Below are 25650 nucleotides of genomic sequence, written 5' to 3'. Positions count from 1 at the left end.
ATTTGTTAGTTCGGAGGCCCGACGCATTACTGGCCACTTCCGTCTGTGTTCCCCGCTTGTATTTCTTGAATGTTAAAATTGTTGTCCATCATTTTAATTACATGCACTTATTAATAAACTCGGAAACCAGATTACTCGTTACTTTGGACCTTTATATGTGTTATCGGGAAGAGTCCTTGGAATACGGCTCTACTACTTCCGGCCAACGACGCCACTCACTTCCCCTGCCAACATTCCCTCTTGCCCGATCAACTACACATCTTTTAGACCCAAACTACGTGGTTACATATTTAATGACAAGATAGACTAAGAATTCTTTTTGGTCCGTAATTTGTGGTGTCTGCAGGAGCGATGCAATATTTCATCATAACCAAGCTGTTGTCATCCCTCTTACAAAATGAGAAATTATGGTGGCATATTTCTGCCCCCTGTGTGCAAGTTATTTTTCTATCAAATATATCGACATGCAAGATAAATATGTTGACATGCAAGATAGTTATGTCAACATGCAATATAAATATGTTGACATGCAAGAAAATTGCAATCAAATAAATATTATGAAATATCTTCAAAAATCTTAAATATCGCCCACATGTGACATCCAACATGCTAGATGCTACTTATTTATGTTAACATGCAGCTTATTTATGTTAACATGCAAGATAAATATGTTGACATGCAACATATTTATGTCGACATGCAACTTGGTAATGTTGACATGCGAGATAAATATGTTGACATGCAACTTATTTATGTCGAAATGCAACTTGTTTTTGTTTACATGCAACTTAGTTATGTTGACATGCGAGATAAATATGTTGACATGCAACTTATTTATGCTGACATGCAACTTATCTATGTTGACATGCAACTTATTTAGTTGACATGCAACTTATTTATGTTGACATGCAAGATTAATATGTTGGCATGCAACTTATTTATGTTGACATGCAACTTATTTATGTTGACATGCAACTTATTTATGTCGACAAGCAACGTATTACTTTTTTAAATTTTATTGAAACTGAATATCATTATATTCATTTTTCCCCATAAATAATATCTTCATTGAAACCTGGTGAGTTCAATGTAAAAAGGGTATTAAAACACAACTTGCTTTAAATTATCAGAGAAAAATAACATGGTGTTTTAATGAGCCAAATGACTCACTTGAGAAAATATATTATACACACAAGTTGAAAAGGTTTTTTTTTTTTTTTTTTTTTTTGTTTTGTTTTTTTTTAATTTCAGTAAGTCTTTGATTTATGAAAGTTAAGCAACATTTAATTTTAATTTAAGAAATCTTAACAACCCTCGTTTTGATCTTTTTTTTTAGTTTTTCAATTTTGCTTCCAATCCATCAAAATGTCCACCGCATTGAAGCAGTAATATCCAAAAATGAAATCATGCACAAAGCGATGTACGTGCCTGAAGACCCGGGAATGACGACAAAGTTTTCAGTGAATATGATCGATTTGTCATTTCATTTGGGATATACACTTTTTTAAATATGATCGATTTTCAAAATGATAAGATTTTGAATTAAATGATTAAATTTAAATGCAAAAGAAATTATGTGATACATAACTATGAACATTTGTGCATGCATGCAGATTCGTTACTAGTACTACCGAAGAAATGTGCAATGAGGCACGGTTCTGTTTTTTTTCTGTCGGTAAAATTGAAGTTGATTTTAATGATCGAAAATTTATTCAAGCAGATATTGCAGTTTAAGTTATTTTCTATAATATGAGGTGGACAACAAAGCACAAATTGTATTTCGTTTAATAAAATGTCCTTGCGATTCAGAAACGTGTCCGTAGACTATAAAACTTTTAAGGACCCCTCTCTGCGACGACCTATAGATTTAAGTGTGTCCGTCCGAAATCTCTTTTAAAGGATGTGCAATGACCTTGAACTATGTTTCAAGGTCTAAGGTTAAGGTCATAACTGAATTGTATATGAAAAATCTTTGTCTGCAGCACATCTTTTCACCCCTTGATCCAGTCTGGTTCATACTTCCACAGAGTGTCTGTTGTCATACGGCGTGCAGTGACCTTGAATATTTTTCATTTGCTTAATCTTGTTCAGAACAAAAAATAAATGGCTTTAGGTAAGGAGTAATGAGCCTGAAATAAAAGTTTTATGCCAAGTGGACAATTTATGAGTTATAGGTCAAGGTCAAAGCAAAATTCTCTGAAATGCTTTTCATCCTATTGTCCATTACTTGAGTGGGGCCCTATGTGATGGTAGACATCTCAATGATTCATGAATTCAGTGAAGTTCTACATGCAACAGTTTAAGAATAAAAGGTATGAAGTGCAGTTAACTAATTTAATATTTTAAACAATAAAAATGGGAATATAAGATGTGAGAAAAATCGTAACAATGTCCTTTTTAATGTCAAGTAGGTATGCTCTGAATGAGGGAGAAGAGATCTAGAGCTTTTAATTACAGGTGCATTACCTATGACAACTTCATTAAGGAGGCTGGGGAGTCAAAAAATTAACCATCATATATAACTTATTTTTTTAGATACGATATCTTTAGCTTTCAACTATCATTTGGCAATCAAAAATTTCATACATTTTAGTTTAAAAATTTAAACATTTTTGTATATCTTTATATTGAGCTCTTCTTCTAAAGAAGATCAATATAGTCTGGAAATGGCCACAACCACCCAGCCCTCTTAAAAGGGAACAATTCTTTTTTACCATGAATTAAAAGTTTGGCCTAGTTATCAAAAAACAGAAAACTGCTGACCAAATGCATTCGTTATTCCATAGGAAAATAAACTTTTGTCCTCTTACTTCAACACTCAACAGTAATCATAACAATTTTCTGAATTTATTATGATTTTTGACCTTGACAGTTAAAGCAGATTTAAAAAAAACAATTACATATATTATGTACTATTTATATTTATACTTTACTAGTAATAAACATTTGCAATTAAATACACAAAGCCTGGCAAACATACAATTTCTCATTCCTTTATCAAACAATATTCGGAACATAGAGAAAAATGTACCTCCTTAAAACGACAAGAGTCAAATAAATGTATGTCGATATATGTAATTTATAAGCGATCTACACGGTCTGTTATTCGGATAAAGAGTTCTGTTGCTTCTTCTACTGTGTTTGGTGGGTAATTCAACCCGTTTTCCATTCTTATTTGAGTACCAGTAACTTCAAATTCCATTGAAACACCATTTGCAGGAGGGTAGGCACAATATTCTTGTTCTATGCCATTCAGATTATCAGGTACAGGCATTTTGAAATCTCTTGTTTGGTAAATTTCGGGCTGAAAATACATTACATCTGGTTTTCCAAACGGACAATCTGCATTGTGGTTTCTTCTAATTGTGTGTTCATTCCAATGTTGTATAACTCTGTTCATTTCTCTGGTGATAATTGGTAAGAAACAATACCTAGCACACTTCAGGTGGACTATGTCGGAGGTGTCAAAAACACCTAAATTATCCATATCCTTAAAGTAATTTATCCAAAAATTGCCACACATTTCTCGTAAACACCGCCAAAATCGCTCTATTCTTGTATTTCTATATGACGATCCATACCTAAAACTTGATAGTCCTTACAAGGGATCCTGGTGATTCCATCGCAAAGCGTATTGCAAATCTCGAACTATGGAGTTCTCAGTACCCCTGTCTGCGTATACGACTACAGGAACCACGTTTATTTCTTTGATATAATTTATATAAAATCTGGATATTTACTTAGGGTTTTTGTTAGAATTGCAAGCTCTGAGCCAGAGAATACGTCTTGAAAAGCCATCTACACAGCAGTGAATGGAAATTCCGAATGGTTTTAACTTGTCCCAGCCATCTAGATGAACACAAAAATTCGGCCCTTCGTTAATGTACCTTCTACGCTGAAGACGACGTTGTCTACGCCTTATTACACCTTCTGCGTCCAAAACAGTTAATGCAAGGTGCACCAATTCACAAGACACATTGAGGTTATGGTCGATTAGCAGACTCCTCCTCATTCCTCTATAGCCTACGTCACCGCCCGAGCCTGAAAGTTCATGTAGAATAGCCGTTACAATGTCCTCCAAACGTGGCTGGTTGTTTCGTCTCGTCAGATTCATTTCCCATAAAACTTGATGAATTTGTCTTGCACTAAGAGTAATGTTATGTCTGGTTGCAAGAAATCCAATGATTTCCTGAATAGTATAACCAGAGTGGTAATAAACAGCAATCATTTCATTCCTGCTGAGAGGTAGTCCGTCCACAACCAAACGTTGAGCCAGAGCAGGTGTATAGATATTTTCACCCATTGTATTTTTGTCGCTGAAAAAAATGGGAAAAAATACTTTATACACAATGAATTTTTGTTTTGCTTTCTACGTGTGTAAATTTACATCAAACTAAATCATTCTATAAATACACCACGATTTGGATTGTAAGAGTCTATCATATTAAAATAAATTGCAGTTCAAAAAAACTTATGTAAGATAGCATTGAGGGAGCAGGGGGCCCGGGCTCCCCCTTTTGTGTCCGAAATACACATAAGATTTAATAAATCAATTTTTTGGTGTGGTCGTGGACCCATACCCCGACCAAACTTGTTGGGGCCCCCTTTTTTTCAAGATTCCTGGATTCACCACTGAAGATAGTGGAAAACTAAAAGTATTATGTTTGATCAAATAATAGCAACATGAAGTACACATATTATTTAAGAAATGGGCACTCTCACCAAAAGAGATATTGACATCAAGAATTACTATCAGTAAGGATTATACAAATTACCAGATTAATCAACCAAAAGATCGTCATTACATCCAATATCAGTTTTATATCAGATCTGAAACAAAGTTTTACCTTGTCAGTTGTGAAGAGACCAGATGAACGTTCAGAGGTTAAGCTTCTCATTCACTGCAACCACAGATTTTGATTAAACTGCACTCTTTTTTTTCAAACAAACAGCATGCCATCATAAATAAGTTGCATGTCGACATAAATATATTGCATGTTTACATGAATATGTTGCATGTTTACATAAATAAGTTGCATGTTAACATTTTCATCTTGCATGTTAACATATTCATCTTGCATGTCAACATAAATAAGTTGCATGTCAACATAACTAAGTTGCATGTCAACATGAATAAGTTGCATGTCAACATATTTATGTTGCATGTCAACATAACTAAGTTGCTTGTCAACATAAATATGTTGCATGTAAACATAAATAAGTTGCATGTCAACATAAATAAGTTGCATGTCAACATATTTATTTTGCATGTTAACATAAATTGCATATTAACATAAATAAGTAGCATCTAGCATGTTGGATGTCACATGTGGGCGATATTTGAGATTTTTGAGGATTTTTTATAATTTTTATTTGATTGCAAATTTCTTGCATGTCAACATATTTATATTGCATGTTGACATAACTATCTTGCATGTCGACATATTTGATAGAAAAATTACTTGCACACAAGGGGCAAAAATATGCCACCATAAGAAATGATTCTAAGTTATGGAGTTATGGGGTGCACAAAGGTCACAGGAAGGTCACAAAATATTCCTTTTTGATGTTAAATTTTCATCTATTTTATAACACATTCTATTTCAGAAATGACAGAGCATAAGCTAGTCTATCTACCAAATTTATGTCTCTGAACTGATGCTTTTTAAATCTAAAAATCTCAGATAGGCAAGCTTGTGCTTCCAAAATGAAAACCTATCTCAAATTTGACATATTCTATCAGAATTGAGAAAAATGCCCAACTTTGGCATCCTTTGTGTTCTCTCTGTACTCTTTCAATCAAAATCATTGCTGGTTAAAAAACAAATATTTAAAGTTCATAACTGCAAACTTTCGCAAATTATAACTGTGTTTTGATTTTTACATCAATTGAGGGGCCAATTTTGGCTGTTTCGATACCTTGTCTTTTTGTCAAAAGATCCTAAAGCAAAAAATCATTATCATTATTTATAAAAATAAGGCAGTGCAAAAGTATTCTGGAATTAATGTATTCTCTTTTTTTAGAATAAATAAGAAAGGACAAACTTTTCAGAAATGTAGGTTTAATTGTTTACGTAAAATGCTAGTATGATATGTAGTATTATCTAAATGATCAGACAATTGGTTTCTACATTTTTAAAACCTTTCTTTCTTATTAACCTCTTTACCACTGTGAACAAAATCATTTTAAGCAGTGGATAATTCAAGGGTAATGATATTTTTGTTCTTTCTATCAAGTAGACGTAAAAAAAGATTCTCACAGAATGAAAAGGGAAGCTGAAGAAAATGGAATTAATGCTGGTAAAATGATAGAAAATTCTCAACAGAGCAAAAATGAAGGCATTCAAATGGTAGGAGTTGGTGCAGCTATAGGAAGTGTTTTAGGTCCAGTTGGAACTGTTGTCGGAGGAATAGTTGGAGGAATTTTCTGCATATTTTTATGTCATCACGGTAGGTCTTTATGAATGCATGTTCCATAAACCTTTTAAGATCTGTTAGCTCTTATTCACAAAATTACCACTAGTCTTTACAAAAGGACCATGATTATCAAACCAAAGTTATTCTTTAAAATGTGATATTTCTCTTTAAGTTGTGAGATATCTCTATTTTTAAGAGATATCTTTTACATAAAAGATATATGTAATTTTATTAGATAAATTTTATTTTTCGAATAGATAGCAAAAGGGTTTGCCATAGAAAGGTTATCCAACCGGGTTCAAATAATTATTTATAATATTTCAAATTTTCTAGAATATTAAGTACTTTAAGTCGTGCATATTTTTTTTCTACAAAACGTGTTACTATATACATGGTCGATATTAACGTGATTTTGGCTTTTTACATCTATTACTACGTGATGTCATATACTTCATGGTTAAAAAAATTTAAAAAAAAACAATTTCAGTGCAAAGTAGCCAAGATTTAGCTTTGGCCAATTTTGCTTTTTACAATTTTCTCTACTATCTCTCAATCAAAAATATTGTGCATATTTTGTTACCCTACCTGCGTTTCTCTTTCCTTTCAGTATATAAAGGTTCTCAATGTAACATAATTTATTACTGAAAATACTAAAAATTAATGTAATATGACAACATATGAATTTATTAATATATTAATTTACATATAATTTAGATAATCGACCACCACCCAATCAAATGCCGAAGTTTACTTTCTGTCCAAAAAGCGGAGATGAAATATTTGCCGATGATGGACAAGACGCAAAAATATATTCCTGGACTCTACCAAAAGCAGCAGATCCAGAAGATGGAAATTTAGAGTGATTGTCTAATTAATTACAACCAAATAGATATATCTCAAATATATTGAAATAAAAATGAATTTATTGACGTGCATTATTAAGAATGTTTCTGTCACACTACAGGGTACATTTAAGGCAAGGGAGTCCTCCCGGAAAAAAGTTTCCTCGTGGAGAACACACGATTATATATGAAGCAACGGATAAGAACGGTGCTCTGGCATCTTGCTATTTCAGCTTTACCGTGAAAGGTAATCTTAAGGGCCTTTCGGATTCTTTGTATGAATTTTTTTTCAAAACTATTAAGGTCATATGCAACGTATTTGGGACTTTATTGGGTTCTTTGGAGTTGAAGAGTTCCACTAAAGAGAGGATCTGTGTGCAATGTTTTATGTTTTTAATGTCTATATATGGATTTGTACACCTCATCTAAAACAATTTTTGAGGAAAAATAGGAATTTATGTTTTGTACCTTTTTCTTTGAATAATGCAAAACGTTTCAAAATTTGATATCTTTTCAAAACCCTTGGTAACGCATGCTGATTTTTAAGTCTAAAAACATGTAGTGGTATTATAAGTTTCAATTTAGAATGTCTTGAAAAATTATCAGTAGGTATGGTACCTGCGTATGTCCTTAATTTATTCATCAAACAAAGAATAGTCAAAGAAAGGATAAGTAAGGTTTAACTATCATTAATTTTATACCTATTAGTTTTGACATGTGAGTTTCCTCAATGGCCCTTGAACGGCTTCATTCGATGCAACAAACCAGAAATAACAGCAGGTACAACATGCAGAGTTGGTTGCTATCCTGGATTCCAAATGGCTCCTAATACACCAGAAATAAAGTGTGTGTCAGCAAACAAAAAAGCTTCTTTTGATGCAACTGTTCCCTCGTGTCAAGGTTCGCATTTTTTTTGTTTGATAGATTTGATTCTGATCAATGAAGCTTATGCAGAATTTGTGAATGATTTGCAAATATGAAATTTACAGAAATAACTTGTCCGGTAAATGTGACAGAAATGAAACCGCAACACGGCATGGCTTTGTGTACCAACAATCGTCATAAATATGACAGTGCTTGTACCACACAGTGCGAAAAGGGATACAGTCTAACGACAATGATGCTTTCTGTGTGTCAAAAAGATAGAACATGGTCCACTAAACTACCGGATTGCGAAGGCAAGTCTCCAATCACTTATTTTATTTGCCCCTGTATAAATATTTTTTTGGTAAAAAAGTGCAACTTAGTTTCAAAGAAACTTCTATAGTTTTTATTTAATTTATTTAAAACTAGATGTTTTCAATACGCTATTGTTTTTCAAACATCTAATAATATCCCATTGGAGGTCACGTCAGATTGTATTTTTAAAAAAACTTCATATGCTAATACATATTGATTTGAGCTTTTCAACTGCTTCAACAATTTTTGACAATGACAGTTTCTTTGACCTCACTATTTTAAATAAGTGTTTAGCCCAGTTTCAAACAAACCATTCAAGATCGTGTTATCAAATATCATATGCTGATATATACTGATGTAAGCTATTAAACTGCATGAACATTGACTGACCTTGATCCCACTTTCATATATTAGTTTTTCTAAGTTTTAAAGTACTCAATCAAGACAATGTTAGCAACGTCATTTGCTGATACTATTCAAATGCATCAATATTTTGTATCTTGACTTTTGACATTGACCGTACTTTTCTTAAATTTCTAGTAGTGTTCAGCACAGTTAAAATAGAAACCTTTAATTCTACAATAGTTCTTATATTTTTTTTTACACCATCGATTGCTTTGATTATTTTTAGGTAACATATTTATGAACATAAAATAACAATAAGTGTAGATATAAAATCCTAACTAAAATACGCTAGGTTCAAGACATATGTTGTTTATTAAGTTAATTTTTAATAGACTCAGATCCGCCAGAAATTAAAAGATGTCCTAGCACTATTTACGCCTATACAGATCGTAATAGAAAAAGTGCAACCGTCACTTGGAAGGAACCAACAGTTGTTGACAACTCGAACAAAACAACACTTGAGCGCACAGTTGGACTAGCACCCGGATCCACTTTCAGAGTTGGATTGACAGAAATACGATACAAGGCCACAGACGCTAGTGGGAATGAGTCTCCAGAATGTATTTTCTTTGTCGCAGTAGAAGGTGATTGTATGATTTAATTGCTGACAATAAAAAAAGACAATAATTTTAATAATGCTTAGTATATGATGTTAAAAAGTCAAGGCAGTTAAGATATGGTGTCTGGATTAAGGAATGTTGGATGATTTTTATATCAGCTGTATATACATAAGTAAGCGCGTGGGTTCAAAACAGACCGTTTACGCAGACCTTAATTCATTTGAAATAAGATTAACAAATAACATCCCTCAATGCCATGCTTACACATGGATATGTGTTTTGGTACACATACATAAAAAAATCTTGTGAATCCTTGATATGTAAAACTTGATGAAAAATCAATTTTCCAAACATCCTGCACGTTAAATATAATATATTTTATGTCAGATAAATTGCTGACATTATACATGTTTTGCAAGATATATAGTGAGGGAGACATGAAGATTTCTTTATCAAGAAAAATAATATTTTCCTAGGGAAATACTGTTTTTAAATGAAATTTTCATGTCTCTCCAACATGCAAAATAAAATATGCATTTGGAGATACGCACGTTTGATTTGAAAATAGAAAAAAAAATATTTTAAGATAAGTAAAAATATTTGAAGATATGTTGATAATTTTGCGTTCCAACAATTTATCAGTCAATATCAATTATCGGTTTTAAACAATGGACATATGTACATGTGTAGTGCAAAATGAAAGTTCTGTTATTTGTAGAATTGAGGTGTGCTCCACCATTAATAATAGACAAATACATGTTATACCAGTGTCCAGATGGGTTTACCTATGGAGCCAAGTGCCATCTTCACTGCATGGGCAGATTTCCTCTGGTAGGAAATGAAACAATTGTATGTGAGAAAAATTCGACTACTGTCCAACCATACGGCTACTGGGACAAAGGCGGAGTTGAGCCCTACTGCAAACGTTAGTTTTTTTTCCCAAGATATATTGTATACTAGAGATTCCAGAAAACATAGATAAATCTTAATGAATTCATATACTAGCATACATTGTAATGAGAGGGAAATTTTCATCATCTTATCCCATCCAAAGACTTTACAACTACGTATACAATTATTTGTATCGTCAATATTTTATTTTTAAAAGATGTTTTCACAAAATTAAATAAAACAAAAAACCTGACAGTGTCATCCTTTCAAAAACAAATTTTGATATTTAAGCATCCTTCGAAAATTCGTCGAAAAAGATTTAAATATGCATGTGCTAACAAGCCATTTGTTTAGTTTTTCTGTTGCATGTAAGGTATACCTTGTCGAGACTTACCAGCTCCCATTAATGGAGCAATGTCCTGCGATACGTGGATGTTTGGACGTCAGTGCCAAATGCAGTGCTCTGACAAGTATGACATACCTGCATTGGGCTCCAGTACATTTAATGGGGTGTTCACATGTTCAGAAAAGCAAGGGGTTTTTATGCCCAGTAATACTGTTCCAAATTGCACTGGTGAGACTGTTTATTATAGAGTAGCATGTTCTCCATCTTTAACAAACTTTCATCTATTTTCATGATTTCATTTTAATGAGCACAGTTTTATATTTTGACTTGAAAATTTGATGAATTTTTCTAGAGCTTAGACTTCCAGGACATATAGAAACGCTTGGTGAGTTTTTCTATTACACCGGAAGTTGTGGTGATGGAAAGGTAATGGAGCAAATCAAAAGCAATTTCATAAAGCAGATGGAATTTCTTGAGAAAAACGGATTTGCTGGTGTTTGCTCTGACTCCAATGAGTGTAACGTTGGCAATGTCTCCGTAACTTGTGGACCAAGTTCCTCAAGAAAACGAAGAGCTGTAGATTTTGAGGAAAACGTCGACCGTTTAAGAAGATCGGGCAGTGAAATACGTGTAGAAATAAAATTATCTTCTGTTTGGAAAAATTCCAATTCAACAAGAGCCGATTCCCTACAGTTTGCTAAACAAATTCAAAAGAAAATGTTTGACAAAGTACAAGAACTCGGCAATGATGGAAAGTTAACAGTGAATGGAATCGCCCCAGATTCTGGAAGTTTTGTTCTTGGCTTTACCGCTCCAGTGTGCCCCCCGGGATTAGCTATTCGTTTGACAACTCTAACTTGTGGTTCGTTGCAATATATAATAATATTATACATGTATATTAAGATAAGCTTAAAATCTCCAGCTGCTTAGTAAAGACTGATAAAAAAATCACTTTTTCCAGCTCCCTGTGCAAAGGGATCATACTTAACTGAAGACCACAGAAAAAGACCGGTTTGCACGTCTTGCCCAAAAGGATTCTTTAAAGAGGACGAATTTGAGTTGCAATGTGCAAAATGTCCAGAGGGCACAGGCACAGTTGAAGAAGGAAGCACGTATTCAACAGACTGCATAGGTAAATAAGATAGTGAACATATTTATATATTTTTTTAAAATTATATATTTATGAATTCGATAAAACTAAAGTCAAGTCGTAGAGATATCAAAAATATGAAATCCATAAAAAGCAAATGGAATTTTATTTACTTAACTTGTTAAAAATTGTTAAGTGGAATGATATTTGTTCCTTTTTTCTGTCTTTGAATTATTCTATTTATACGAAGTTTTTTTTTTATTTTAAGACACATGTCAACCTGGAGAATACTCCGAAACTGGACTATTTCCTTGCACGCCTTGTGAAAAATCCTCGTTTCAAAATGCATCGATGTCAACAAGTTGTGTTCAGTGTCCAACAGACTTGACAACGGCATTTAGAGGAAGCACAGATGAATATAACTGCACCAGTATGTCAAGAAATTAAAAGAAAATCGTATTATTAATTTTTTATTGAAACATTTGCAATTAATAAAAGAAAATTGTAACAAAATTTGTTTTTCTCAGATTTTGATGTATTATTAAAACAACGTGGAAGTAGGATTGACGTTAAAAAGCCGTCTAAGTCAACTGCGCCTCTTGGCATAACTATAATGACTTGGCTGAAATCACCATCAAGTAATATAGACCTCACACTGTATCATTCCCGAAGTTTAGGCATAAGAATTCAAGACAAAATCATCATGGAGAAAGCGTCTTTAAGGTACGATGTAACAAATATATTATATATTTTTAATGCAATTTGATTAAACCTTATCTGTTATCATGAACAAATTTATTAAAAATGCAAAATTATATTGCAAATTCAATTGTTTCTTTTTCTTACTCTGGATTTTTATTGTGTGTGTTTGTGTGTTGTTTTGTTTTTTTTTTTTGTTTGTTGTAGTTGTTCTATCAGTGTTGTTACTTAGAAGTGAAGAAAATTATAGAAATATATATCAGAATTTATTATATTAAAATTTACAGCTTGGCAAAAGATCATTTCATCACTAGGATTTGGAATCAAATAACAATGCCACATTCCTTTGAAGTGTAAAACTTTCTTTTATGACTGTTATGCATTATGGATTCTCTACACACTAGTTTAGAAGATTTTTGACATTGAAAAAATATATTATAAAAAGTGAAAATATTGAGCGTGTTCATTTAATGTTCAATATATGGCACTTGACATTTACCCCTGAGAGAAATGTTAAAAGGCAATAATATATCAATAAAGAGATTTGGCTGTTGCTAACTTCTGTTGAGAATTCGAAAATACACTGTAAATGCATTTTAAGTGTTAAATATATTTATATACTAGCATCTTACCTTTATAAAATGATGAGAGTGCTTGAATTGATTACAAATTGTTTATTGTACGGAAGAGATTTCAATTTATTGAAATGTAGATCTTAGAATGGACTACTCTAAATGCAGGAAAATGCTACTGAAACAAAGTTTAAGTATGAACGTAGATATGAATTTTTAGGTCCATACTTGACTGACAAAGTGTTTGTAATAAGTGTATCAACGAAACTACTCTATTATATAGCAGAGTTAAAAACAAATACTAAATCATAAATAGTCAAACATGTACCTTCAAAAGTAACTTTTAATCATGGAATGTGACCAGATATTGAATCAAAGTCATTCAGACAAGTAAAAAAATTAAAAGTATTTTTAACTTTTTACAGGGACATCAGATTATATTGGTAAAAAAGAGCATCCTTGACACAATTTTGCTGATAATATGTGAAAAAAATGTACAAGAGTATAATATTATATCATTAGGATAAAGTTAAAGTCGTACGGGTCTGAAGTGTTGCTTCCTTGTTTTGGTTTTAACTTATTGCTACAGACTAGACAAATATATCAGTCTGGAGCAATAAGGACCGTTCTTAAGAATAGTTCTTAAAATCTTAATTTTAGAGTTTAATTTGTAAGTTAGATTTTACTGTCCCTATTTTTTAAATTTTTTTAAGGACATTATAGTTTTCTATTATTATCAGAAACTGGATAGCCACAGACGTATCGTTACAAAATGGTACATGGGTACATATTGCAATAGTCATACAGAAAACTCAGCCTGTTGCAACTGTGTTTATAAATGGTAAAGAAGAATTTGCCTCCCAGGGTGGCTTCTCTATTTCTGATGCCGACATACAATCAGGATTAGAAGACGTTAACATACTTCTCAATTCAAACACAGAATCAGGTGAGTATACTTAGTTTATAAAAAATATGAAAATCTAGAAACCAACATAAATTTACTTTATCAATATAATAATGATATTTTGCTTGGTAGGTGTTTCCCTGTCTGGGTATCAAGTCGTGTCTCAACCATTACCCAGCGGACAAATTATCCAATCAGCCAAGACATGTCATGCCAAGTCAGCCACATCATTCATCAGTATGGAGGATATGAAAAATTTAACTAAGGGAGATGTAGAAATTATAGTTCCAAGTCAATGCGATGGTAAATATTTACTCTATTATGAAAGTAGCTTATATTATCATGTCATTACAAAATACTAGTAGGTAGTAAAAAAAAAATATTTGGATATATCATTATTATTTACTTGAAATGAGAAACAAAGAGAGGGTATAAAATTAGATCCCCTTTAAGAAAGGATTAACAATTGAAATCAATATAGCAGTGTGACTTTCTGTCTGTCCTTTATTTACTTGTTTTTCTGTATATCTGTTTGGTCATACCTTTTGAACACTTGCTGATATGGCTTTCATATTTCACACATAGATATGCATTCCTCCTGTGCCAGTCTCCTGACCTGGGGGCAATAAAACTTAGACAAGCTTATGTTGATCTCAGTCTCACTAAAACCAAAGGAAAATATATTGTGGAAAAGTGAGACTAAGATCAAAAGTGAGCTCATCTAAGTTTTATGGCTCCCCAGGCCTGATCTCCTGAAATTGTTCTTCAAAAACTGTCATACTTTTCTAAAACGACAATCTTGTTAGTAATATTTGAACGTTTGGCACTAGAGCTTGCTTTCACGTTGGCATTGTAAGAAGATCTTTAAATATAAATTGGTACCAATGTTTTGACGTCATGACTCTGATCTTTAAGTTTTACCTTCTTTTGGTAATACTTCCACATTAACCATAACCTTTGAACTGTTGGAACTGTGGCTGTCAAATTCCACATGCGTATTTCTTGTAACAAGCCATTTTTACAGTTTCAAAATATTTAAAATTATCATGACCTTTACCCTTATGTTTCTCCAACTGATTAAAAAAAGTATGACTTATGAACGGTTGGTGGTAGTGCTTCCATATTTCACATGTATCAAACACCTTTCTTTGGTTTACCCGATAGCAGAACTGTTCAACTTTGCCTTGGATTTTACCCTACCTTTTAAAAACCTTTTTACAAGCTACAAGCCTGCTTCACCATTTCAGTAAATACTCGGTAATCCCCGATTATATTTTCGTCTATTATAGATATAAATGAATGTGAAAACGACCCTTGCCATGGACATCAATGTGTTGATAGAGTAAAGGGGTATGCTTGCCAATGCAGTAATGGTTACCATGGCAAAAACTGCGAAATAAAACCCGATTTATGCAAGCATCAGCCTTGTAAAAATGGTGCTACCTGTGCAAATACAGACCAAGGAAACTACACGTGTTTTTGCATTCATGGCTTTAAAGGAATAAGATGCGAAAAGAAAATAGGTAAAAAAAAATAACAATTATCATTGTATTTTCAATAAAATCATTACCTTATTTTGCTCTTCATTGCTTTGAATTAACATAAGTATAAATAGCTGATAATTAAGAAATTGATTCAAGTCTATCAATAAATGTCTCATTTAAACATGTGAAAAGTATGTTCAGTTTTATATGGTTTTCTACCTTTTACTTAGTGAACGGGGGATGGAGTTCGTGGAGCCAGTTTTCAGAGTGTTCCGTTTCTTGCAATGGTGGAACGAAAGTCCGTACTAGAGTGTGTAATAGCCCTTCTCCTGATCCCGAAGGAATGCCTTGCAATGCCTCTGATGCTATAGAGCATGTGTCTTGTAATACAGAAAAATGTCCCTGTAGGTACCCACAAACGTATTTTTTAATATATACGATTTCGGTAAACAATATCTGAACATAATCCAGATATTTCATTTTTTTCACTTAATTGCAGCTTGTTCACATCTACGGAGAAGCTTTGGAAATGTTCCTCATTGCCGGGATACATCTGATGGTCATAAGGTATGCACAGTCACTTGCAGACTGGGGTATGCCTTTGTTCCCGGACACATTCCGTTACCCGAGTATGTTTGTGGGAGGAACACCTCATATAAATGGACGGGTGAACCTCCTGCTTGTGGAAGTAAGTCGGGTTGTATTTGGAATGACTTATGAATGCTGTTAGGATACAATTATTTAAGAAATGAAGCTAATTCAACTTTTGTTATACCATTTAACATAACTTGGTTTCGCAGTTTATATAGCGTAAGCTACCACAAGTTATGTTATATTGTATAACATAAGTTGAAATAAGCTTCATTCCTTATAATTTAAGTTCAGTGTAGACAATGAGACAAATTTTCCTCTAGTAAAAGGCTTCATATTTAGCATATTTTAAAAGTAGCGTCAAGCGAAGTAATACATGTACGTTTTTGACGTACCTCATTGTGACGTACGCAAGTTATGTTATACAAAATTGATGAAATCTTTTACCCAATCAAATTAAGTGTTACAACTAAAATTAAATTATTGATATGTTCTTCAACCAAATACAATAATTCTTATAATTGATGAGTCGAAGTTGCAAAATGAAACTTTAAATTTTTTTTCAAATTTAAGCCCTAAATTTATTTTTTGTACAACAAATTTTATTCTATGCATATTGATATGCATGGACGATGGTTCAAGATTCTTTGCTTGCTTGCTTACTTGATTGTTTGACGTTCGAGAATGTTTTACTCATATGGAGAAGCCTTTGAAGTTCTACAAACGGTCTTGATATAGATAAATTATCCTATATCTAATCATCATATTTATTTTATTTTTGCTTTATATAACAATCATTGAATTGCAATTGATCATTAATATCTTTTAATAAAAGTAGATGATTTTTGCACAATATAGATGCATGGTATACATGTGTATAATAATTGTTTTTTAGATAGTAAAATTAAAATACTGCATAAGTATAAAAATATTCATTTAAATCTAAATTCAGTATCCAAATTAACAACAGTCATGGCTAGTGTTTTTGGCTATTTGATAATTTTCTGAATATAGTAATACATGTTTTGTTGCTTAGTTATTTATACAATGTCATATCACCTGAACAATCTTCAAATGAAATAGATTGAAAGAATTATTAATTTATATTTCCATTTCTGTTTTTTTTCTCTGTGATAACTGTTTGAAAGTTGGGGGAAATTATTTCTTGATAATTCTGCCGGAATGTAAATTAGGCAGGTCGATAGGTCAGCAGCTAAGGAGGCCTAATACGCATGCAAATCTCGTGCGCATCTGTCTCTGTATCTGACGCTAAGGAAGCCAAATATGCATGTAAATCTCGTGCGGCTGCCTTTGTGTTTGACGTCAGTGTGCGAGGACTATTGAAATTGGCATGGAAATTCTCGTGTAATTTAAATCTGTTAGTCTACATTTTTAGCTCTTCTGAGCCAAAGGCTCAAAGAGCTAATGCTATGGCCATTTGTGCGGTGTGCGGTGTGCGTCGTGCGGTGTGCGGTGTGCGTTAACTTTTTAGAATATGGGCCATAACTCAAGAACCCCTTGGCCAATCAGTGTCAAATTTGTCACAGGGTATCCTTGGCCCAAGGGCTACCATTCATACTAAAATAAGGGTTGGGACCCTAAAACAAGGGGAGATAATCAGGAAAACAAAACCAAAAGTACTGGTTGCAAAAAAATCTTCTTCTCCAGAACCACCAGGCAGATTTTCACCAAACTTACAAAAAATGATCAGAATATGTTGAAGATTAAAAGTTGTTCAAGGCATGACCCTGGAACAAAGGGCCTCAAAGGGGTCTCAAGGTCACTTCAAAGTTGACCTAAATTTACAATTAATGAAAATGTCTATATTTTGCTTACTATAAGGACTAGGATCATCAAATCTTGTAAGTTGATGCATCTTAGGACTTCACATCATGTTAACTCAAAAGTAGGTCACGGGGACCTACTTTTTTAATTTTGCGGGCATTTGTTTTCAAGTGGATTTGAAGGCATATTTTGGACACTTTAAGGCCTATGATCATCAAACTTTGTCAGTTGATGCATCTTGGGTCCTTAAACAACGTCAACTTAAAAGTAGGTCACCATATCCTACTTTTTGAACTTTATGACTTATCCTTTTTAAAACATTTCATCCCATTATTTCAGACAATGAGAGGGTTAGAATCATCAAATCTTGTAAGTTGCTGCATCTTGGGACCTTAAAACACATTTAAGAAAAAGTAGGTCACTGTGACCTACTTTTAGAATTTTGCAGGCATTCTTTTTTCAAATTGTTTAAAAGGCATATTTTGATTACCTTCAGACCAACGATCATCAAACTTGGTCAGCTGATGCATCTTGGGACTCTGAAAAATGTCGACCAAAATGTAGGTCACTGTGACCTACTTTCGACATTTTATGGCTAGATTTCAGTATCTTAGGTATTTATTGGCTTAGAATCATCAAACTTTGTGAGTTGATGCATCTTGGGTTTTCAGAGAGTGACGACCAAAAATTAGGTCACTGTGACCTACTTTCGACATTTTATGGCTATATTTCAGTATCTTAGGTATTTATTGGCTTAGAATCATCGAACTTTGTGAGTTGATGCATCTTGGGTTTTTGGAGAGTGACGACCAAAAATTAGGTCACGGTGACCTACTTTCAATATTTTATGGCTATATTTATGTATCTCCAATACTTATCGGACTAGAATCATCAAACTTTGTCAGTTGATGCATCTTGGGTTTTCGGAGAATGTCGACCAAAAAGTAGGTCACGGTGACCTACTTTTGACATTTAATGGCTATATTTATGTATCTCTGGTACTTATCGCTTTAGAATCATCAAACTTTGTTAGTTTATGCTTCTTGGGTTTTCAGAGAATGTCAACCAAAAAGTAGGTCACAGTGACCTACTTTTGAATATCTCAGGTATTTATTGGCTTAGAATTATCAAACTTGGTCAGCAGATGCATCTTAGGCCTCTGATAAATGTCAACCAAAATATAGGTCACAATGACCTACTTCTGACATTTTATGGCTATATTTAAGTATCTCCAGTACTTATCGGATTAGAATCATCAAACTTTGTCAGTTGATGCATCTTGGGTTTTCGGAGAATGTCGACCAAAAATTAGGTCACGATGACCTACTTTTGACATTTTATGGCTATATTTAAGTATCTCAGGTACTTATTGGCTTAGAATCATCAAACTTTGTTAGTTTATGCCTCTTGGGTTTTCAGAGAATGTCGACCAAAAAGTAGGTCACGGTGACCTACTTTCGACATTTTATGGCTATATTTAAGTTTCTCTGGTACTTATTGGCTTAGAATCATCAAACTTTGTCAGTTGATGCATCTTGGGTTTTCCAAGAATGTAGACCAAAAAGTAGGTCAAGGTGACATACTTTTGAATATCTCAAATACATATTGGCTTAGAACCTTCAATCTTAGTTTGTCTATTAATGCATCTTGAGTCCTCAGAAAACTTCAATCTTAAAGTAGGTCACCGTGACCTATTCATGTTTTTTTTTATAGCTTTATTAAAATATCTTCAGTCCTATTTGGCTAAGAATCATCAAACTTTTTATCAGTTGATGCAACTTGGGTTTTAGGATACTAAGGGTTAGAGGCTTCAAATGCAATTGATAGGTTGTACAATTTATCAGAAGAGCGATTCAAGGCCCTTGGGCCTCTTGTTAATATCTAAGTCTACAATTTTATTTCACAATGAAATGGAAATATAAGGAATCACTGTCTAGTTATGAGAGTATGCCAGGGACATCAACAATAGTGGAAAACATGGGATAATTTTAGCATAACAAATTATCCCATGTTCCCTACTATTGTTGATGCCCTGGCATACTCTCAAAACTAGACAGTGATTCCTTAAATAAAAATCATTATAGATCGAACACTGCTCACTTTCATTAATCCGACAAACAAGACACTCCGAAATCAGTTAAAATATTGATGAGGGGTGACATCAAGGAGCGCAAAGTCTTAGAAAATTGTCAGAGTTAAATATGATCTACACGTTCTTGACATTTTTTCCAGGGGTTGACGTTCCTGAACAGATTTCCACAATAACTATAGTGTCCTATAAAGATCCAATAGCATGTGACGAAGCATCCAAAGCTTCAGTGAATCTCAAAGAGAAACTGGAAACATCCGTACAGTGTGCAAAAAACAAAACATGCATTGTATCTGTGGAGGCAAAGGGTACAAAACAACCTTAAATTATGATAACATATTTAATATTACATGTGCGTGTATACTAGATAAAGATGGTTTGCAATAGAACTGCATAGTATAGTATGTTTTTTTTTATTATAGAGTGCTCCTCAACTAACAGAAAGAAAAGGGCAGCATCTACTCAGTCTCAAGAAGTTACGTTAACCACACCTATTGGTGAAAAAATTGACGTTCAGAACATTGCTCAAACACAACAAAGTATTTTTTTATTTCCTAAATATGGAATAAAACAAAATAAATAAAATTAAGAAATAACAAATAAAAACAAAAGTAGACAAAAGTTAGAAATAATCTGTATTTTAAGCCTCTTGCATAGTCTACATTCATTTTGGTATTAAAAGTCATTTTCTCGTGTATTCGAGCTATTGGATTATACAATAGATATAGGTTTGTGTTTTAATTATGTCTTTTTTGCAGATGGGCGCAATTTACCTTTTTATCAAACACATTTGATTTAATGACATACATTTTTTCTCAAAACTATGACTTCTTCTTTCTTATCGTATCTGAGATGATTCGGCTAGGTTCAAAATCTAGTTCAAAATTTCAAAAGAATTCATAAACTTTACTTCATATTTTCTCTTCATGAAGTCTTCAAATATTTTCGCTTTTAAATGTTTATAATAGGCTGTGAAAAAGACATTGTGGAAGGACGTTTACCAAAATGTTAAATTGCTACGAAAGTAGCCAAAATAAAAATTGACCCATATTATCTTTTCTGTATATTCAGCAAACGATGCAGCCAAAAAATACATCATTAGTGTCTCGGAGCTTGAATATTCTGTACAACAACTGAACACATCGAACGACATGTTGAATCTGATTGTTGATGGAAAGATATATATTGCTACTGGTAAAACTACCAGATCAACGATCCATTGCCCAGATGGTCAGGGAAGAGTACTATTTTTCTGTGGTAAATTGCAGTTTTTTATAAGTTTAATTTAAGCACCACACATTAAAAATTAACAAGTTGTGATACCTATTGACACAAAGAGGTTTACATAATTATTATGATTAAAACAACAACTCTCTACCTTAGATTTATGATTATTTTACTTTCTTCAACTTCAGAAAAACAAAATTACTGCAAAAAAAAAAACTTTTTCCTAAATATACCGGTATGTACATGTACTTGGTCATATTTCTTTGCTGCACAAAAACATTTTATAACACTTCAGTCAATAATCAAAAGTCAATGCCACCCAAAATTTAAAAAAATCAAATCATACAGGTTCATTTTGCTTTTATGTACAAATTATATGTATTCTATCAAAAGCCAGGTATTGTAGAGGTCTCGTGCCCTTAAAATATTCTTTCAAAAATATAAGTTTTTTTCAACTAATGTTTGACAGCGGACTGTCCTCAGGGAACACATTCTTCCTCTGGAAAATGTATTCTGTGTAACCTGGGAACTTACCAGGATGAAGCTGGTCAGACAACTTGTAAGCAATGTCCACTAGGAACTACTACTAACTATGTTGGAAGCCAAAGCCAGCTAGACTGCATTGGTAAATATCTAACTAGTAATTCTTTTGAAAAATACGATTGTCTCATCGTTAGTAGGGAAAAAATAAAGTTGATTTTTTGTGCTTCTTCTCAAGATATCAATAAAACCCCTGTCACACCAGGGCTGCGTCCTCACGGCGACTGCACGGCGTTCTCAAAAAATGCAAAACGCCGAGGTGATCGCAGTAGAGTCTCCTACAGCGCCGTGACAACGCGGCGAGATCTCCACTGAACGCCGTAGGATCGCGTTGGGTCTCCTAGAACGCCAGGGGACGGCGATCACTTTGGGCATGCACAAAGTACGCGCCGTGGGATCGCGGTCTGATAAGAACGCAGTAGAAACGTAGTATGATCGCCGTAGCAGCGCGGTGAGATCTCCAACAACGTAGTGGGAGCTCCGTATGAACGCCGTGAAGACGCACATGATCGCGGCACGAACGCAGTGATAGTAGACTGCGCTTCCATGGAGACCTCATGGAGATGTCGTGGAGTCCTTGGAGATGTCACTGCGTTTCTATCGCGTTTTTACGGCGCTTCTAATGAGATTTATCGTCTTGTGATTTTTTCGACTGCGATTACACGGCGACAGCACGGAGTTGTCACTGCGATCATTGCGCTCCCATGGCGTTTCTACAGCGTCCGTTGACGATCACAATGCGCTTTCACGGCGTTGTTAGAGCGTTGTCAGCCAGCTCACAAAACAAGAGCAATGATATCATATTTGATCAGCAATAATTCCAACGTATGTTGCACTAGGAGCATTTAAGTGAAAAAAATGGAAGATAAAATTACACCAGAACTTGTTCTGTTGTTTCAATTTTTGTAGAAAACTTTTCAGTGTTATTTTTTTTTCATTATTCACAATAAAATCAAAGAAAATCTAACAACACATTTGAACCGATAAAATTGAAAAAAAGGAGTTTAATCATAAAACTATTAATAATTTAGTACTAAATTATTTAAATAAAACATTTTTTAATTATTAAGAATATTTCTTGGCATGATTAGAAGTCTTTTCATCGTGTAACTTGAATCTTTAAACAAAAATGTTTCACATTCCTTCTGAATATATATCAATGAGTATAGAACGCATTGTAAACGTATTGTGAACGCAGCCAGCGCAGTGAGAACGCCGTGAACACGAGGTGAAAACTCCTAGCACGCCGTGAAAACACCGAGGGACGCCATGACATCTTCATATTGTGAAAATTTTACAGAAATTTGTGCAATTTTCCTGCGATTCCACGGCGCTTTTAAAAATTTAACAACGCCGCAATGACTCCGTGTGAACGTAGCGTGGTGTGACAGGGCCTTTTAAACGGAAAAGCACAATTATCACAGTCTAAACTTTCAAAAAGTACCTTTTTCAATAATTTAAAAAACCATTCACGGTAGCTCAGTCGGTAGAGCTCTCACTTCATGATCAGGAGGTCGTGAGTTCGAATCTTGGTCGCAACTAACCTAAGTCGATTAAAAAAACTGGTAGTAATGATACAAATGGAGATAACTAATAGTATTCAAGATCAAAGTCCGTAAAACAATACAAAATAGGAGCAGACACGGAACTCCTAAACATTAGTGATGAGATCAGGTGCCATGGAGGAGTGAACATCCCCTGCCGACCGGTAACATCCGCCGTGTGAACCTAGTTATGATCGGGAAATAACGGAAAACATCTTCGTCAATTGTAGCAACTCTTCCTTCGCCGTGCACTCCGCACTTTGAAGTGAAAGTTGCAGGTCCCTCGGATGAGACCTTAAAAACCGAGAGCCGTGTCGCAGCAGACGTTGACACGATAAAGATTCCTTACTGTTCGATGGCAGTTAGTGCTGAGTAAAGATCAAAATTTGAAGCCTTTCAACTGTCGTATCTATATTTAAATATATATAATTATGAAGATTATAGTTTTCTAACATTACAAGCAATGCATTTAGATGCAATCTTTCAATTTATTATAAGCTGGATGAAGCGATGAAGCGAACAGTAACTATCTTCATAAGGCTGTATTTCTGTCTCCTGCCAAGCACTAAGCATTTGAAAAAAAGTTTTTTCATTGTTATTGACTTATTACAAATCTTTCATGACAATGTTATTGAGACAACATTATAACATTTCCTATGAAAGCTTTTCGTGTATTTTCTTTAAAATACTGCATTATTTACTTGTAACATTTGCTTAATATTATCAACATTCTTATCATTTCCTTTGCAGTGAAGAAAAAATCGACAGAAAAGAAAAAATCATCCCAACATAACCGTAAGTCTTTTATGCCTAGTGAAGTAAACCGTTCATCATTTTCTTCTCTAGAATTAGAAAAAAAAATATTTTTACGTTTTTATGGCGGGTGTGACCTGTTGACAGGGGATGCTCCTCCATGGCACTTGATCCCACATCTGATGCTCTGCTCCTATTTTATATTGTTTTATGGAGTTTTGATCTTGAATACTGTTTGTTATCTCCATGTGTTTCAAATATGTATATTTATGTCTTCCAATGCTAATCAGGCTCACCGCAGCTAGTTTTTGCTAACTATATATAAGATTGACTAAAACTCGTTCTTAGAGATGAATAATGTCATTTATTCAAATGACGAAGTCAAAGACAATAAATTTCACAAACAAAAGAGGGGATCAGACTCACATGCTCAGATTGTAAATTACGCAGAATATAAAAATGTCTGATCCCCCAAAAATGATTAGAAAAAAGTACATTTAAGACAAGAAAATCAACCTGTATATTGTAGATGATGGAAGTCAAACGTTGATAATTATTGCCACTACCCTAAGTTTGCTAATTTTCTGTGGATTCTCCATTGGTGTTGGTATATATGGATACAAAAGATATCAAAGGTATTTTTCTACTACTTTTATCCCTTTAAGTTTAGTTGCATAGAGTATATTCTTTTTAAAGCAACATGCATGTACAAGTTGCGATAGCAATTTCCAATATGCGTATTTTTCAGTGTTTGTAATCATCATATTTCTTTTCATTTGATACTTATGAGCAAATTGAGGCTATCTAAGAATTGAAATCACATGTACGAATGAATGCCTTTTTGTAAGGATTAGAGGCCTCTCGTCTTATTTATTGTCTTTCCATTACTGAAACTTAAGTTGATTCATAATCCATTTCTGTTTTATTTGTCTCGTTACAGATACAGACTGAGAAACAACCAGAAAATGAACGGAAGTTGGGCATCTTTAAGTATGGTGTCTCCGAGCGAATTCAGTGCTCGTGATTATGTTCCACCATTAATGGAATCCAAACCGAAGTTAACAATGTGAAATGAATTCGGATGTATAAATAATATGCTGCTGAAAATTATATTTATTGTTTAGAATAACATTGGAAGTGATTATGTTTGATTTGTTTGTGTGTTTTTTAGACTTGGAATATTAAAATTCCTCGTGTGATGTAAAAAATATTGCACCTTTAGCAAAAAACTTATCAATTTCACGAATCATTAACTGAATATAACTTTTTGTAATTAGCTATATGATTGAGAGATATTTATGCAACATGAGGTCTATGAAGGATATTTGCAACAAATAAACTTTCTGTAAATGTGGGTTGCTTTAATTGCAGGAATAATCAGCTTTCTAATGGTAACTTTACCTAAATTAATTTCTTTTTAATTTCCTTATTTAAATCTTTGTTTTTGACGAAGCACGAATTTGTTTTATTAGGCGAGGGTCATTAGGATTTCTTGAATCCCCATAAGACTTTTTTGCCTTTTTCTGTAGCCAATATGTATATTTTATCTATCTCCCAGCCCTTTACAGTTGTCTCTACAGGCAATAAACTCGCTTGAAGTGGAATTTCAGCAATCTAACAAATAATTTTAATCAAGCGTGTTTACCACTTGTAGAAACAACTATAAAGGATTGGGAGGTGGATGAAATATATACATACTGGCTAGGGAATGAAAGGTAGTTGATTGACTGAT

The 25650-nt window shown here is 33.5% G+C and overlaps 1 protein-coding gene and 1 pseudogene across 1 annotated transcript; one reads left to right on the top strand and one right to left on the bottom strand.

The window, feature by feature from the left end:
* Nucleotides 1-3079: 3079 nt before the first annotated feature.
* Nucleotides 3080-4926, bottom strand: LOC134232122 (uncharacterized; annotated as a pseudogene).
* Nucleotides 4927-6240: 1314 nt separating this feature from the next.
* LOC134232121 (uncharacterized) lies at nt 6241-25123 on the top strand. Its single transcript, XM_062714073.1, has 24 exons — nt 6241-6450; nt 7132-7276; nt 7382-7506; nt 7968-8159; nt 8249-8437; nt 9176-9427; nt 10122-10328; nt 10668-10868; nt 10993-11502; nt 11602-11772; nt 11999-12160; nt 12258-12453; nt 13742-13947; nt 14038-14208; nt 15195-15428; nt 15620-15793; nt 15889-16077; nt 19998-20162; nt 20277-20393; nt 20926-21111; nt 21551-21706; nt 23916-23960; nt 24448-24553; nt 24859-25123. The coding sequence occupies exons 1-24, from the start codon at nt 6264-6266 to the stop codon at nt 24986-24988; spliced, it is 4416 nt and encodes a 1471-aa protein (XP_062570057.1). The 5' UTR covers nt 6241-6263; the 3' UTR covers nt 24989-25123.
* Nucleotides 25124-25650: the final 527 nt, after the last annotated feature.

Source organism: Saccostrea cucullata, unplaced genomic scaffold (genome assembly GCF_032062105.1).
Source record: "Saccostrea cucullata isolate Sc308-1 unplaced genomic scaffold, CSIRO_AGI_Scuc_v1 ctg10414, whole genome shotgun sequence".
Taxonomy (NCBI): Eukaryota; Metazoa; Mollusca; class Bivalvia; order Ostreida; family Ostreidae; genus Saccostrea; species Saccostrea cuccullata.
Note: the sequence above shows the minus strand (reverse complement) of the source record. Positions and strands in the feature narration are given on the sequence as shown.